This window comes from Sparus aurata, chromosome 8 (genome assembly GCF_900880675.1).
Source record: "Sparus aurata chromosome 8, fSpaAur1.1, whole genome shotgun sequence".
NCBI lineage: Eukaryota > Metazoa > Chordata > Actinopteri > Spariformes > Sparidae > Sparus > Sparus aurata.
This window is the reverse complement of record NC_044194.1, coordinates 22,330,345-22,347,663: the sequence shown is the minus strand read 5'-3', so window position 1 is coordinate 22,347,663 and position 17,319 is coordinate 22,330,345. Positions and strand designations below refer to the sequence as shown.

General features: G+C 40.3%; 1 protein-coding gene across 2 annotated transcripts in view; it reads left to right on the top strand.

Annotated features, from left to right (window-relative positions):
* Positions 1 to 17,319, top strand: part of cep290 (centrosomal protein 290) — a 42,991-nt gene that overhangs the window by 23,531 nt on the left and 2,141 nt on the right. Inside the window, exons 36-50 of one of the 2 annotated variants that reach the window (XM_030426771.1) lie at positions 3,206 to 3,419; positions 4,099 to 4,236; positions 5,066 to 5,287; positions 10,030 to 10,152; positions 10,258 to 10,400; positions 11,177 to 11,332; positions 11,429 to 11,552; positions 11,687 to 12,400; positions 14,822 to 14,956; positions 15,388 to 15,474; positions 15,633 to 15,797; positions 15,901 to 16,023; positions 16,246 to 16,415; positions 16,646 to 16,787; positions 17,246 to 17,319. In XM_030426771.1, coding sequence (XP_030282631.1) covers positions 3,206 to 3,419; positions 4,099 to 4,236; positions 5,066 to 5,287; positions 10,030 to 10,152; positions 10,258 to 10,400; positions 11,177 to 11,332; positions 11,429 to 11,552; positions 11,687 to 12,400; positions 14,822 to 14,956; positions 15,388 to 15,474; positions 15,633 to 15,797; positions 15,901 to 16,023; positions 16,246 to 16,415; positions 16,646 to 16,787; positions 17,246 to 17,319 — 2,730 coding nt within the window. The remainder of the gene's footprint in view (positions 1 to 3,205; positions 3,420 to 4,098; positions 4,237 to 5,065; positions 5,288 to 10,029; positions 10,153 to 10,257; positions 10,401 to 11,176; positions 11,333 to 11,428; positions 11,553 to 11,686; positions 12,401 to 14,821; positions 14,957 to 15,387; positions 15,475 to 15,632; positions 15,798 to 15,900; positions 16,024 to 16,245; positions 16,416 to 16,645; positions 16,788 to 17,245) is intronic. The other variant, XM_030426772.1, reaches the window with a different exon arrangement.

Here is a 17,319-nt window from a genome sequence, read left to right as displayed (position 1 = left end):
CACCACCTGTGTGAAAAGCCCAACTGTAAGGACAACAGGTAGGTAGGTCGATGTCAGTCCCAGGGCACAGTTCAGCTCCCTGCCCAAGTGACCACTAAAAAGTGAAAATAACCTGAACACATTTTCTAAATTAAACCAAATTGCAACAGATTTCAGTGTTCCCTTTCTAAATGAATGCACATACTGTTAAACACATTTCATAATAATCATAATATTTCCATATTCTCTGCTCATTGGATTATGTGGACAATTGTTATTTGTGTGATTTCCCAGTGTTAATACCACATAGCTTCAAATAAGAGAAAGAACATACTGTCAAACCTTGGATGAGATGATATTAACAACCTTAAAGTGACTTAAAGTCCGTGTAAAGCAAAATCAGCCATTTTCTTCTAAACACATTAAACAGGTCATAAATGTATTTACTTAAAACATGTAAAAGCCATTCGGCCATTTAGAATTTAATTTTGGAGCTAGGCTCACAAACAGTTTTTCAACATTTCTGTGTTCAGGATTTAATGGGCGGGTCAGAAATCATGCAAATCATGGCCGCGTTACGTAACGCGGCCATGATTTGCATAAGCCCGGCCCTGCTGCGGAAGTGGTATAAATCCGTTCAGCGCATCAGCTTCAGCGGTTCTCCCACTCACTCTCCAGTCTTGGATAGCATTGCTCACAATAGTTTGCAGCTAGCTAACCAGCTAACCAGTCAGCTAACTAGTCATGTCTCCTCCACATCGCTCGTGCATCTTTCCTGGATGCCACAGGGTGCAGGGTGACGGCGCTGTTAGCTTATTTAAGTTTCCTTCGGATGACAACGTAAGGAAACGTGGATCGATTTTGTCAAGAGGAGCTAACGTTACTGTGGGGAGTTAAACATCACCACCAACACCCGTCTCTGCAGTGTCCACTTTACCCCTGATAGTTTCAGCAACTATCGCCAGGTAATGTCTGGATTTCTGCAGAGTCCGTTGACGCTGGTCACTGGGACCCTCACGAACCGACCCTCTCTGTCCCCGGCTTGCATCCTCTCCTCCCGCCGACAGCAAGTGCCACCGGCCTTATGTGGCTGCAGCCGACCCTCTCCGTCCCGCTGACGGCGGGTCCTACCGGCGTTATGTGGAGGTAGTATCAGGGCCGCATTATTGATGAGCCGTCCCAGTGTGAGCGGATAATCCGGAGGCGCGGAGCGAGGGCGTGTCAGTCTGACTGTCTGATAACTGCACAGGTCCTTCACTCAACTAAATACAGTGAAATGTCCCACAAAGCAACGTTACATGACCGAACAAAAGTAATGTAGTAACTGTAACTGTCTTTGGCAACTTATATGAGGAAAACACACAGCTGTATGTGGAGAAGCGTCTGTCCTCCTGTCCGTCCTCCGCCTGTCCTCCTGACTCTCCCTCACATTTCTCCCCCAGTGGTTCCAGCGCCTCTAATTTACACACCCCCAGCGTTTCACAGCAGAAAGAAGTGCTTGTTTTTCCATGATTTTGAGACCTAATTTTATATACTTAGCAATTTTTTTAATCTTTCAAATTTGGCTCAGTGGTCAATGATACATGTTTCTTTGGTGTGACAAACTCATAACACAATTTTTTTGCTGCTTTACACGGTCTTTAAGGGGTAATAACAGGAAATATGTAAAGGACTCAAAAGTTTAATGAAAAGCAGCTACAGTAAAGTAGATTAAAGGTGGCCTTCAAAAGTTCAGTAATGCCATGGAGCATGTAGGTATTTCTGCCGCATGAGATCACACCCAATGACATGAATGGAGGCGTAAATACTTCTTAAACAAGAATCGCACAGAGAGGAGAGTATACCTCCGCCTGAATACCTAAATACAACTGATTTCTTTTTTTAATTTTTTTTTTCATCAAGACCCATGCATTATTCCCAATTCCAAAAATGCCCTAAAAGAGAGTGTGATCCAGTTCCTGGATCCCTTTATCTGGATCCACACCAAAGGTTAATGAGGTCTGTTCTTGGCCAAAACCCATCCTCCATCCAAGTTTCATGGAAATATTTTTTTATGCAATACTGCTGACCAACCAACGAACAAACAGACACAGGTGAAAAAATAACCATTTGGCAGAGGCAATAATAAGATAAGATAATGCAGTAATAAATACCTACAGCCTTGTAGGGGACGAGTTGATTCAGCACCTCTCCTCAGTCTCAACAAAAGCTGTATATGACATAGGTTGTACTGAAGGATAGTTGTATTGAATTGCTACAGGAGGTTAACCTAATAAACTTGCAACTTGTTGTATAGGTCAGTACTTTTGTGTTCCACTGCAGCAGAAAGCATGTAGATTTCTAGATCTCACTGTTGATTGGCCATAATTGATCAGTGGGAAAATAAACAGACAATAAGTAATGCTTGTTGAAGAGACCTGCCAACCTGGCAGACTAAACCTGCATGCCAAAAATAGCCCCGAGCTTGAAAGAAATAATGCCTTTCGTGTGGTTAAAATAATAAATAAATGCCAACCCGGGAAAACTGCCAAGCCTGGCCTTAAGAGATATAGGTGTTAAAATGAACCACTAAACAGAGAGATATTCCTATCTAGCAGAAAAATATCATCCTGCTTGGAACACCTACTGCTCTACCTCCCAAATGAATACAATTGTATGTGAAAAGTGACTTGGCAATATGGCAGAATGTGTGTGTGTTAAAGTGTGTTTCACATTAGGCCGGGGTGTCGTTTTCCTTGTCAAAAAGTGATTAACCTGTGTGCATGATAGTTAAACCATACCTCAACTTACAATTTCAATAGTTTTAGTCATTCTTAATATTTTAACAGAAGGTACACCTTTACTCTCTTAAATTATCACTTATGGTAAAAACGGTACTGGGCTCTTCATTACAGATATTAAGAATACAAGAAGACACTCTCTTGAATAATTTGGGGTGTAGAATTGTTTTTCTTCTGTTAGCTGCAGGCTCAATTCTGGATGTTCCCTTTAAGTGTATGCAATTTGTATTCTTATCACGACTTCACCCCCTGCATACCACATCAGGTAAAGAAAACATGAAGACACACTCCACTGAGTTAGTGGAAAAAAAAAAAGAAAACCATTTTCCAACCACCCTTTCAGATATAAATTAAAAATCATGTCAAGAGTATTTAAAATTATGTAAAAGCAGAAGTTAAGAACAAAACTTTATGTTATAGATTCACAATGGGGGTTTTTGTTGCAGGCTGGAGGAGTATCATGCTGCCCAGGTGAAGGCTCTGACAGCTGAGACCGAGGATCAGAGAAGCCAGATGGCCCAGATGGAGAAGGAGATGAACTACCTCCAAACAGAGCTGGCAGCCCAGAAGGAGGCAAACGTCCGCTCTCCTAGCAACACCATGAAGAACCTTGTGGAACGACTGAAAGCACAGCTCACGCAGAAAGAGAAAAAGCTCAAGGTTGCAATAAACCCATCCCAAAAGACCGCCTAAAATCCATTGAATATAAAAAAGAAAACTATTTTCACACTGATGACACCCAAAATAGTCATCAGTAGCCCTCATATTAATCCCTGCCAGTTTGGTTGAGACTTTGAATTCAGGAGGGGAAAGCTAATTCAATTTTCATCCTCACAATTTTGAACAATGTTATTGAACATCGCATATAGATTCATTTTGTAGGAATATGGAAATGCTGTGTGATGATCGATTGTTTACCTTGCCCAAGATTTGCCTGACAGGTAGAATGGATATTGTTAAGCCCTCATACTAAGCGTATATGTTTGTTTCTGTGTTGGCTGTGTGATCGATTAGATTAATATGACTGGATGGCTGGATTAATACTGCTTTTGAGCACTTGAGCTGCATAACAAATAAGAGCAGCTGATCTGAATATCCAGGAATACTAATCCCATCCAAAGCATTTTTAATGATCATGCTACATGCATTATTTTTTCATTTGTCAAAACTACAATCACGTTCTGTCATTATTCACTGCATGCAGGAATAAATGTTATCAAGAATGCGTTGTTCAGATAAAAAGTAAGTCATGCTGGATGGTGTGTGTAAATAAGATCTGACCAGTGCACTCATAATATTTATCATTTCTGGTATCTCTTTGCTCCCTGTATTATCCCAGGGCCTCAGTAAGGCTCTCTTGGAGCTGCGGGCAGAGATGACGTCTGCTGCGGAGCAACAAGTCATAGCCAGCGCTTCAATAAAAGAGGAGAGTCTCAATGTACAGATGTTGGTTGACAGACACACCAAAGATCTAAAGGTGGGACAACTCTATCATAATTACATGCTTGTTTTTTATGGATGTTGTACTTTATTTATGAATAGCTGCTGAGCTAATTGGCTGACAAAAAGAAAGCTTCAGTTAATTCAGAAAATATTTTCAATAAAAGGGGAACATTTAACTAAAATGTCATCTATTCACACTTTTACACTCATTGGAAACATTAGTTGATGTACAGCATGTTTCACATTTATGACTTTAAATGGCCTTTCTGTTAATAACCATTTACAGCCAGTATTTAAGTTTCCACTTTTTGTTTTAAACCAGTTAAAAACATTCTTATTAGTCTCTGTTACGTTGCAGAGGGTATGAATGAAATAACATGAAATAACCCTGTTTCCTGTAACTTTGCAATTAATTCATGATACAAACAGATTGCTGTAATTGGAGATACTGGTATTCATGGAATGCCTTTAGGCAATTAACTTTCATTGGCATAACTAAGTAAGCAATAAGGGATTTAACATTAAAATAAACATCTGGCTATATTCTTGATTTTAAGTGCACAAAGATATCTTTAAAAAGAAAATTTGAAATATAAGATTGTATTTCTAAAAATGTAATTTCCTAGAACAGCTGGTCACTGTAGTTTCAATCAATTGCTACAGAAACAGGAGTGTCTAATGCATTTATGGCATTCTAACAGTTGAGCTCTATAGCACAGAAGAATGATATATCAGGCATTCACACAGTGAATAGAAGCATACATCATTCATTGCTTTAGACTTTTCTTCTGATTTCTTGTCACAAAGATTTTGGAATGTCACCCAACCTTTCCTTTAATTTTGAAAACCCCCCTTCTCCAAAGGTGCGGGTGCAAGAACTTAATGAAGAACTTCAAGCTGCAAAGGATTCTGCCAAAGCATCCAGAGGCCGGGAAAACTCCTTGAAGGAGGAAGTGGACAGCCTAAACCAGGATCTCCAGAGGAGTCAAAAGACACAGAGACGTCTACAGGCTGAAAAAGAGGAAAGGGAGCAGGAAATACAGGAGCTGAAGCAGCAAATCAAGAGGCTGAGCAGCGCCCTTCAGGTTAGTATCTGTAAGGAGTGTGGAATAACACAAGTTACTGGTTTGTCAGAAAGCATGCAGCGTTCTGTATGCAGCTGCATCTGTATCTGTGTCGTCCTTGCTGAACCACTTTTTCATCGCAATACACGTATAGTGGGGCAAAAAAGTATTTAGTCAGCCACCAATTGTGCAAGTTCTCCCACTTAAAAAGATGAGAGAGGCCTTTAATTTTCATCATAGATATACCTCAACTATGAGAGACAAAATGAAATTAAAAAAAAAAAAAAAAAAAAAAAATCCAGAAAATCACATTGTCTGATTTTTAAAGAATTTATTTGCAAATTATGGTGGAAAATAAGTATTTGGTCAATAACAAAAGTTCATCTCAATACTTTGTTATATACCCTTTGTTGGCAATGACAGAGGTCAAACGTTTTCTGTTTTCTGTAAGTCTACACAAGGTTTTCACACACTGTTGCTGGTATTTTGGCCCATTCCTCCATGCAGATCTCCTCTAGAGCAGTGATGTTTTGGGGCTGTTGCTGGGCAACACGGACTTTCAACTCCCTCCAAAGATTTTCTATGGGGTTGAAATCTGGAGAATGACTAGGCCACTCTCGGACCTTGAAATGTTTCTTACGAAGCCACTCCTTCGTTGCCCGGACGGTGTGTTTGCAATCATTGTCATGCTGAAAGACCCAGCCACGTTTCATCTTCAATGCCCTTGCTGATGGAAGGAGGTTTTCACTCAAAATCTCACGATACATGGCCCCATTCATTCTTTCCTTTACACGGATCAGTCGGCCTGGTCCCTTTGCAGAAAAACAGCCCCAAAGCATGATGTTTCCACCCCCATGCTTCACAGTAGGTATGGTGTTCTTTGGATGCAACTCAGCATTCTTTCTCCTCCAAACACGACAAGTTGAGTTTTTACCAAAAAAGTTCTATTTTGGTTTCATCTGACCATATGACATTCTCCCAATCCTCTTCTGGATCATCCAAATGCTCTCTAGCAAACTTCAGACAGGCCTGGACATGTACTGGCTCAAGCAGGGGGACACGTCTGGCACTGCAGGATTTGAGTCCCTGGCGGCGTAGTGGTTACACCCCGCCTTTCCGAAACCCCGCTGTTCCGAACATAGACTTCAATTCATCGTAATGGCGGGGTTTCCCTTTTTTTCAAAGACCCCGCTATTCCGAAAAGTCTATTGGGGAAACCCCTCCATTCCGAAACCCCCCCACTCCGAACGGACACAATCAGAAAGGAAACGGAGGCTGCGCATTTATCCTTTTTTCCTTTGTGGGTTCAAACGGATCATGTGGCTGATTAACCGTCAAACAAGCGGCTTCAGCTGGACAAATGGCTATGTTGAATTGAAATTACTTATCATGCTAAATATCCGAAATTGTATGAAAATTGCTCCAATGCGTTATACCGATCTTTGTGCATATTCAGACACAGCCTGATATGGGTTCTGAGCAAAGGAATGTCTGTTTTCTCCCCCGGTCTGTTGTCAGCAGGAGCGGGGGCTGCAGGCTCGCGCCTGGGTGAAGTGGGCTCAGGCCAGAGTTCAGCCGAGCGGGGAGAGAAAAAATGTGTATTACTTTTGCTCTGTGGGAGATCTCCCACAACAGAGTGGATGAGAAAGCAAGGGGGACAGATCTGCCCAGCAAACATCAGAACGCAGAGTGCAGCCTTTGTCTGTCACCTGGTTTCAGCACCCTGGACAGCTGCCTGCGTAACTGGATGTGGGAATTTGATGCATTTGAAGCCGCGACATTTGGTCAGAAACGTCATATATAATAACATTGTTTCGAGTCGTAAACAGTTCTGTAAGTGGAAGAAATAAGAATCAATTAGGCTATTAGTGTTAGTCCTTCTTCATATAAAGTTGTGTTACAGTCGCACAGCTGGAGACCGCTAACAAAGTTAGAGACAAGAGAGACATGAATGAAATCCCGCGAAATGATGTGCGGTCAATATGACCACTTATGGCTGAAATAGGTAAAACAAATCACATTTTCTTTTCCTTTTGTGTAATTTATATAAAAAACTATTCTTAATTAAAATACAGACACTTTTAAAAAATGGTTAGAAGTCTGTAATGTTTGCATTTTGTTTACATCGCAGATTGATAACTTAATTGTGATAATGTTCAAAGTTATTATTATTATTATTATTATTATTATTATTATTATTATTATTAACTGTGCTAGGTATTCTTTTCGTGGTTCTTGGTGCTTGGAGCAATATTGTTGTTGTGGCATTCTAAAGCGAATATGAAATGAATTGAATTAATAAACCTTTAGATTCTTGCCTATAGACTGTTAAGTGTTGTGTTTACAAATGAGCAATACATCCAGATTTCTTGAGATTTGTATTGTCAATGGGAATTTAAATTTAAATGTCAGGCGATGTTTTCTTCATGGAAATTATTTTTCGGGCAAACAATTATAAGAGAGAGAGGGAGCGCGGACGGGGGATCCGTTGTGTGACAGCGGAGCGGAGGGTCAGCAGCTGGATTTTGCACGCACGGTCAGTAGTATAGGTGTTTGAGGTTTATTACGCTTGCGGACATTATTACATTCAGTGTAATTATGAAACAGCCTTTGCGCCCTTTCCTTACAGCGCCTTTGCGTGCGCACAGTTTGCGTGTGTAGGCCCGTGGTCATGATAATCCCCTCTATGGCTATAAGAGATGGATACACAATCAATTTCATTTAATGTTTATTGAATCAAAAATACATAGGTGGCCTTTTGTCTTCTCCTCTGCTTTTTTTTTTTTTTCAAAGACAAACTGAGCAGCACTGCTCAATCCACTCATACATTGTTAACCTTCCACAAAGACAAGTTATATTAAAACGAACGACCAGAAGGGTCATTCCCCGGCAGATCGCACCCATGGGCCACAGTTTATTTCAGAGTTGTGCGAGTGCGGCTGGAAGTGGGGATTTCAGCACCACGGATAGTGCGTGTAAAAAGATTAGACACGTTAGAAACGTTTAAATGTGTTTGCTGCAAGCGAAAATATAGGCCTAATACATAATAAATGAAGATAGTGACATAGGCCTATTAGCAATAACAAGCAATGACTTGTGTGAGTGTGGACGGCAGTGTTTGATGTAGGAAGTAGGCCTAATGTAAACTTGAAAATCAATTTCGGAACAGAGGTGTTTTGAGGGGAGGGTCGGAACAGCGGTGTGTCGGAGTGGGTGTGTTTCGGAATGGTGGGGTTTCGCAATGGAGGGGTGTCGGAATGTCACTGCGCACCCCGGCGTAGTGTGTTACTGATGGTAGCCTTTGTTACTTTGGTCCCAGCTCTCTGCAGGTCATTCACTAGGTCCCCCCGTGTGGTTCTGGGATTTTTGCTCACCGTTCTTGTGATCATTTTGACCCCACGGGGTGAGATCTTGTGTGGAGCCCCAGATTGAGGGAGATTATCAGTGGTCTTGTATGTCTTCCATTTTCTAATAATTGCTCCCACAGTTGATTTCTTCACACCAAGCTGCTTACCTATTGCAGATTCAGTCTTCCCAGCCTGGTGCAGGTCTACAATTTTGTTTCTGGTGTCCGTTGACAGCTCTTTGGTCTTGGCCATAGTGGAGTTTGGAGTGTGACTGTTTGAGGTTGTGGACAGGTGTCTTTTATACTGATAACGAGTTCAAACAGGTGCCATTAATACAGGTAACGAGTGGAGGACAGAGGAGCCTCTTAAAGAAGTTACAGGTCTGTGAGAGCCAGAACTCTTGCTTGTTTGTAGGTGACCAAATACTTATTTTACAGAGGAATTTACCAATTAATTCATTAAAAATCCTACAATGTGATTTCCTAGATTCTTTCCCCCCCATTCTCTCTCTCATAGTTGAAGTGTACCTATGATGAAAATTACAGGCCTCTCTCATCTTTTTAAGTGGGAGAACTTGCACAATTGGTGGCTGACTAAATACTTTTTTGCCCCACTGTACTTTATGACCAACCCGTTCTGCTTAAAAGATCATCTCTGCTGTCTGCATATCCTACTCCATTCTTTCAACCATTTCCCTTCCATTCCTTGTTTTTTCTTTGCAAATCAGTGCACAAACAACTTGGACTGCATTATTCCCATCTTGTGATGTATCACCACCTATCACTGATCAGTCATGTATTGTGCAAACTACAACAACTTCAAAAATCCTGATCACAAGACAGAATGTCGTGTAACTTGCTGTACAGACTCTGAAATTCATGCAGCATGACCAAGGCTTTGTTTGGGTCAACTGCTCTGGACCTTATTGTTGCTTTTGTTGTTAATACACAAACAATGAGTTAATACACTCAACAACAGCCACATGGTACAGCCTTGATCAACATCAACACTAACATCATGTGGACACATGACCACAATCTCCTGACTTCTGCCAGGCTCCGCAGGAAATGTAAAAAAAAAACAAAAAAACATTCTCATTCTTCTAAGATGTAAGATCTACTCCTCTAGTGGATAACAGGGCTGATTTAATTATTCAGGTATTTGTCTAGATCAGTGCCAGCATGTATTTTTAAAGTCAGTCCAGATTTGTCTCAGGACTTTGGCTGCATCTCTGTGTCTAATATTTTAAACATGATGCCATGGGTTGTGACCCTGACCTTTACAGTGTTAATGTCTTACTTTTCTCATAGACTCACACAGAGAATGATCACACGGTAGGACCACTGTCAGTCTCTACGGTACACTGAGAAAAAGTGTGGTGTTATTAAAATCTTTATATCTGTATTCACTGATTAGAATCAACCAGAACCAGATGGAAAGGGGCCAACCATCGAGAATCTGCAGAAAAAGATCAGGCGGCTTGAGGCTGACTTGGAGAAAAAGACAGACATGAAAAATGTTAAAGACGATAACGGAAAGGTTTGAACATGGCATATTGCAACAATTGTCCTGTATTATTATGGTTTACAGCATTATTATCATTCATTGCATGTTCACTTGATGTACAATCTGTTTGTCTGACAGGCTAGAGATGAAATTGTGCGTTGGGAGGAGGGTAAGAAATGGCAGGCCAAGATGGAGAAGGTGAAGAATTCACTGAAGGAGAAGGAACGTGAGAATGAATCCCTGTCGAAACAGCTCAGCACTCTTAAAGACCTGTATGCCAGGTCAGTCTGTACATCATGCGTTACAAGGCATTCTTTGATCTTGCTCTTGTGTTGATTTGACAGAATTTCTTCAACCTAAAGCTGCAGTAGGCAGCTTGAAAAATCTGGCTCTAAATGTTAACGTGAGGGACTGAAGTTTGTTGACTTCAAACTAAAGCATGATGTCAATAAACAGCACAGCTCTTTATCCAAAGCTGGTCGTCATTTTGCAGATCATAGTTGTGATGTCAATATCCACTGTAATAAAATACTAATTATAAGGATGATCATCATTTCCAGCAAATGTGAAGTCTTCAAATGTATTTTTAACTTGAAAGATGTTCAATGTACTATTATGTAAAACAAATAAAGGCCACAACTCTCATATTTAAGAAGCTGAATTATTTGGCATTTTTGCTTGAAAAGTGACAAAAAAAATCTATTTATTTTTATGTCAGTTGGCTTACGGATTAATTAATTCAGCTATAATTACAAGAGTGTATAGCTGTCAAGGGGGAGAGGGTGGAGGGTTTGCCTAGACAACTATATTCATGTTAATTAACTTCACACTATTTTCTGAAATAAGTTCCTTGTAGCTCACTCAGTGCCATAAAGTATACACCAATTACTAATGTTGACAGTGCAACCTTTGGGAAGTCTGTATACATAAAATCCATGTTTTGTTCTATCTGACAGAATTATGCTTCTGTCACAAATTTTAAAATGTCAAAAACGGAGAGCAATAGTGGCCAAATCCAGGATTTTTTAACCCTCTTTGTTTCATTGTGTGTGCACAGACTGGAGCAAGAGAAGAGTGCACTGCAGAAGAAGCTGAAGGCTCGAGGTGTGACTGCTGACCAGGTGGTGGTAGTGCGATCCAATGAAATGGAGAAGGAGATTGAAGAGCTGAAGAAGAAAAACTCAGCCCTGGAATCACAGATCCTCACCATAAAGTAACTATCAGCCTTTCAAAGGAAGTTATTATTGTCAGTACATCTCTTATAACAAGTCGGAAGACTTTTATCTCTTTATTCTTGGTTAACCTTCAGAGAGCACCAGGCTTTACCTCGTGATGACGCCATGGATAATCTGACCCTGAGGAACCGCTACCTGGAGGAGAGACTCCACTCCTTAGAGAGCCAGATATCCAAGGAGACATCGTCAAGACCCTCTGTAAGTGCTCCTGTGTGTTCCTGTTCTATTTTAAGGAGCCAAACATGATTTTCTTTTACCTCTCTGTTCATTTATCTTTACTCTCTTTCTTTATGTATCTCCTTCTTCTCTGGATTTAATCTGATTCATTGAAGGTAAAAAGCTCTTCCTCACATACTTTGAGAGGGATTTGCTCTGCCACTTTTGATGTTGAGGATGTGTCATGCAAAGGCAATGCAGCACTCCATCCTGCTGAAACCTACAACCGCTCTGTTAGCCCTGAAACTGTTGCAAACACCACCAAACAACAGAGGGAACCAAAGGGAAGCCAGATCAGTAAAAAAACTCAGACCAGCTTTGTTGGAGCAGAAGATGTTCGCCCTGAACAAGAGCCATCTAGTCCCAACGTTGCAGCAAGCACAGCGGCAGACAAAACAGATGTGTCTGATGGTGATGAGGTCGAAGACAAAGAGGAACCACAGAACACCAAAGTACATGAGCCTGATCCTCATGATCCTTCTCAAAGACCAGGATCAGCCATGTCAACCTCTGAGCTAGCTATGGTGGCGGCAACCAACTGCCAATCGTGTGAAATGTTGAATAAAGAGGGTGTTGGTGAACATCATGAGGAAGATACAGATGATGTGGGAATCAGGGAAGAATGGAAGGCTGAGGAACAAACTGAGCTGAGAGATGAAGTGGTTGAGACTAAAAAGGAGACACCAGAGGGTGATAATCCAGAAAAGTCCTGCCCAGCAGAACCAGATGTGGACGTAAGCTCCATATTGAGCAAACACCCAGGAAGGTTTATCGTTAAAGAAAGGGATGATCGCATACAGAAACGGGAGAGATCTTTTAGATATCTGAAGGTACTTCTATAGTCACCTAGCTGAATTGGTAGTGCTGTACTAGCAATGAAGTAACAAAACTCAAGGTAGTAAATATGAGTGGCTTGTTAGTGTGTTTGTGTTTTCCTTCCTCTGCATTGTCCAATATAAACTAGATTTACTTGGTAAACAAGGTTTCTGTGGTTGTGTTTTTAAAATACAACTGCTTTTCTACACTCCCTTAATAGTGGAGCTGTTAAGCTCAATAATCTTGCTTTTTGTGAAAGAAGCATGAAACTTTCAGGGTTTGTTTTTGATGATCTAAGCTTTAATTTAAGATGTGGAGGCATTCTCAATTTGACCCCTGAGGTCAGCTGGAGGTCATTGACCTCTGTAATATGTCATTTTCATGCACAAAATTGTAAATGTGAGTATCTTAGGATCTAAATGTGATAGAAATGTAAACCAAATATGTATTTCCAAGCTTCTGGGCATGAGGAACTCATTTATGCCCTTGATAGCACTCTAAGAGGTCAACATCATTAAGTGCAATGAAGGTTACCAGGAATGTGAGTGGCTGAAGGCGAGACACTACAGGTGAATAGGGTAAAAAAATTTAATAATAGATATCACCATGACACTTTCTCAGCTGATTACTCATGTTAAGCTTAGAAATAAATGTATTGCAAGTTTTTTGTATTTTAATGTTTAAATATGCAAATGAGGCCTTATCTCGTTAAAAATGCTCTAATTTGCATATAGTTTAAATAACTAAATCAGATTGTGTAATAAAGCCAGGCTCAAAATATTTTTTTTCATTTTGTTGTCATAATAGATGGGAAATTAATTACAGAGGGTTTTATGGACTACTTCTGTTATCCTGTCAATCAGAATATACTGTCAATAGCCAAGGTTTTTAGAAATGATCGTTTTCCGTGATAAAATCAGGGTTTTTGTGTAAATGAGAGGCCAAACCACGTAGAAATATCTGCGTTTTCCCTTCGTGTGAACAGGATCTTATTTTCCCACAGTTCTGCAGTACAGGGTGGGGTACAGTGTGGGGCATGGGTGTGGTTTCAGAAGTTCCGGCACTTGGGAACCTAAAAGGTTGTGTGCTGCTCCCTCTCTCTCTCACTTTCTCCTTTGACTGTCCAACAGTACAGAGCGATAAACAGCAGACTAGTAGTACCTCATTGATGTCAACTGACACAAAGCACAAAGATCCCAATTCCTTTGTCACTTGGGTTTCTTGGGTATAGGACATTTGTCTAAATCTACTAGCACATGACGTTTATCCATGATTAGTACCTCAACACTACAGGCAACAAAACACCTCACACTCTAGCTAACCCTAACACACAACCTATCACACCTGTAACACACACATAACACAGCTTACACACTGCTCACACATAGCTAACACTCCAAGAAAGAAAGGTTAGCAGATTATTTTTAGTTATGGTTAGCAAATGTATTTTAAATGGGCTTCAAGAAAAGATTCAATGGCACAATTATACTACTGAGTCTGCTGTTTACAGACTACAACATACTCTAGCCCTAACACACACGTAACATACATACTGTGGGAAAATAAGATCCTGTTTACACAAAGGGAAAACGCAGATATTTCTATGTGGTTTGGCCTCTCATTTATACAAAAACCCTGATTTTATCACGTAAAATGATTATTTCTAAAAACTATGGCTATTGACAGTATTTACGAAAATCAGAAGTAGATGTCCATAAAACCCTCTGTAATTATTTTCCCATCTAATATGACAACAAAATGAAAAAAACATTTTGAGCCTGGCTTTATCACACAATCTGATTTTGTTTTTTAAAAGGTATGCAAATTAGCGCATTTTTAATGAGATAAGGCCTTATTTGCATATTTAAACGTTAAAATACAAAAAACTTGCAATACATTTATTTCTTAGCTTAACGTGAGTAATCAGCTGAGAAAGTTTCATGGTGATATCTATCATTTAATTTTTTTACCCTATTCACCTGTAGTGTCTCACCTTCAGCCACTCACATTCCTGGTAACCTTCATTGCACTTAATGATGTTGACCTCTTAGAGTGCTATCAAGGGCATAAATGAGTTCCTCATGCCCAGAAGCTTGGAAATACATATTTGGTTTACATTTCTATCACATTTAGATCCTAAGATACTCACATTTACAATTTTGTGCATGAAAATGACATATTACAGAGGTCAGTGACCTCTAGTTGACCTCAGGGGTCAAATTGAGAATGCCTCCACATCTTAATTTAAAGCTTAGGCCATCAAGAACAAACCCTGAAAGTTTCATGCTTCTTTCACAAAAAGCAAGACTGTCCATATTTTAAGAGCTTAACAGCCCCACTATAAAGCTTTGGCAGTTTTTCCTCCACATCTGTGATATACTATCATGCCTTTGAATATATTTTGCTTGGCTGATTTTGTGTTTTATTTCCCGTAGACTTCAGGACGAGGCACTGGCACTCCTTCACAGAGAGATCAGGACCTCCAGAAAGAAAACCTCAAGTTGGCCTCTGAGAACCTTGAGCTGCGCTTTCAGCTGGAGCAGACCAACAAAGACTTACCAAGACTCAAGGTACACATTATTCAAATCAAGAGGTGGTAGTTCCATCGTTCGATAATAATGATGATTGTAAGGCATGTTAAAGAAACACTTAAAGAAAAGGGAAAAAAAGAACAATACTACAACAAAAATTGTCAGCCCTGAAACGGGACCCTGCTACTTCCCAGCAGCACGTCTTAAACCTGTGCACGACTTGCAACAGATTTTTTTACTGCTCTCCTCCTACTCCTTTTTTCACAAGTAGCCAAAAACATAATGCCAAGCACATGTCTGCAAGCTAAAATTTGTTAATATTTGTGATCTTTTTTAATTTCCTTTTTTTTTCGCGCTGGTAGAACCCCAATGAAATATTCCTTAAACATACACGGAATACTGATTAAGGTAAATGTTTCTGGCAAAGAGTGTTTTATAAGATTTCAACCAATTTCTTTGTTTTTTCGTAGAATCAAGTGGCAGACCTAAAGGAGATGTGCAGCGTGTTGAAAAAGGAAAAGGCAGACGTGGAGAAAAAGCTGGCACATATACGTGGAGTATGTATTTACCTATGTTCTTTCTTAAACATGCATATTTTCCCAGCAGTGACTAAAACTGTAGCAGCAACTCCTCTGAGGTTTGCCCTTTAAATTGAAACTAACTTTCCTGATCCAGCTGTAAATGTAAAAAATATTTGTAATGTGATCATTATCAGGCTGGTCACAGTGGCAAAACAGTACCTGAACTCGAGAAGACCGTGGGGCTGATGAAGAAGGTGGTGGAGAGGGTGCAGCGGGAAAATGAAACACTTAAGAAATCCAGCGCACCTGCGAATCAAGACAAGGTCGCAGCCTTGGAGCAAGAAAACGTCAAACTAAAGGTTGCTGATCACATCATGTCTTACATTTCATATCGACAAGTTTTTTTCACATCTTTGTTCTGTTAACAAAGCTGTAAGATAACTAGTAAGGTTTCTTTTCTAGGCTGACTATGAGAAACTAAAAAGTCAAAGTGAAGCTGAGCTGATTTCCAAACTTGAATCTAAAACTAAAGGACTGGAGAAAATAGTCATGGACAATGAACGTCTGCGCAAGGAGATCAAAAGGGTAACTACATATACTGTATATGTTTAGTTGGCTGTAAAATTAGATGTAAATGCTCAAAAGCGCTTTCTGAAGAAATAAACAGTTTGTATGTCTATGAATATGTGTCATGCCTGTTTGTGGTCTTCTTGAAAGGAACTGCCTGGGGTTGCAAAATGAATTTCAGTGCAAACGGACAAAAGATCGCAGTGTATCGCATCTAATGTGTGTTTCATAACGTGACAGGAAATGGAAGCTGCAGAGAGGCTAAGAGTCACCAAGACGAGTCTGGAGGTGACCAATGAGAAGCTTGAGGCAGAGCTGGAAGAAACCAAGCAGAGACTGCGGGCAGCTTTGTCCAAACCCATCACAGAGGGAGCGGACAGTAAGACCTGGAAGGCATCTGTGGTAACGAGGTCAGCATGGTGTTTATTATCCAATTCAGTAGGGTCTGTTTTAACGGGGTGCCAGAACAGGTTCCACTATCAAGCACCAGAAAGAAGCACACCGTCTCCATTACCTTGTTCTGATTCAGGATATCCCTTAGGAATTTAAAAACCTGACCCTGTGCCCTGTACCTGTAAAAGCTCTGAGCTACAAGTATAGTTTATAGAGTGTGAGCCTGTGCTTTTTTCTTCATTCACAGAATGTTTGAGAATAAGATGAAGGAGCTGGAGAAGGAGCTCTCCCAGAAGACAGCCACTCTGTCTGAACTCAAACGAGAGCTGAAGGAGGTGAACGAGCGCGAGGAGCGAGCTCAGATAAGCGTCAGACAACTTGAAGATCAGGTATAGGCTGGTTGACAACTTAATTTAATACCAGGAGTCAGTAAGTTAGCCTACTCACTGGCCTACACACAATTCTTAAATGCCATTTCCCAAGGTATTTTATGGCTTGTTTTCAATATGCATATTTATCCAAATGGCTAAAGGTTGTCTGAATTTTATCATCGTGTGACCATGAGTTGACACTTCTCCTGTGTGTGTTTTACTCCCTATAAGTCAAGCTCCAAAGCTCCCTTAATCCTACCATCCCCTTAATGCAACTCAATAGTGTCTTGTTAGACACTCCCTTTTACCCACATCTTTCAAACTCTTAGTTTTTAAAGGCCTTGCTACTAAATTGAACTATTTTCTTGAAATGAGAAGTCAAAGTCTGGCATTTCTGTCATATTGCTTGAATAACTGCACTGCTTGTGTTTGAGATAAATGTATCCTAACTGTTATTGTGCGATTTAATTTCTTAGGTTGACATGTTGAAAAGATTTCCTCCCGCTGCAAAGACTGGAGGAGGACTCTCCAAGGAGTTCCAGGCAATGAG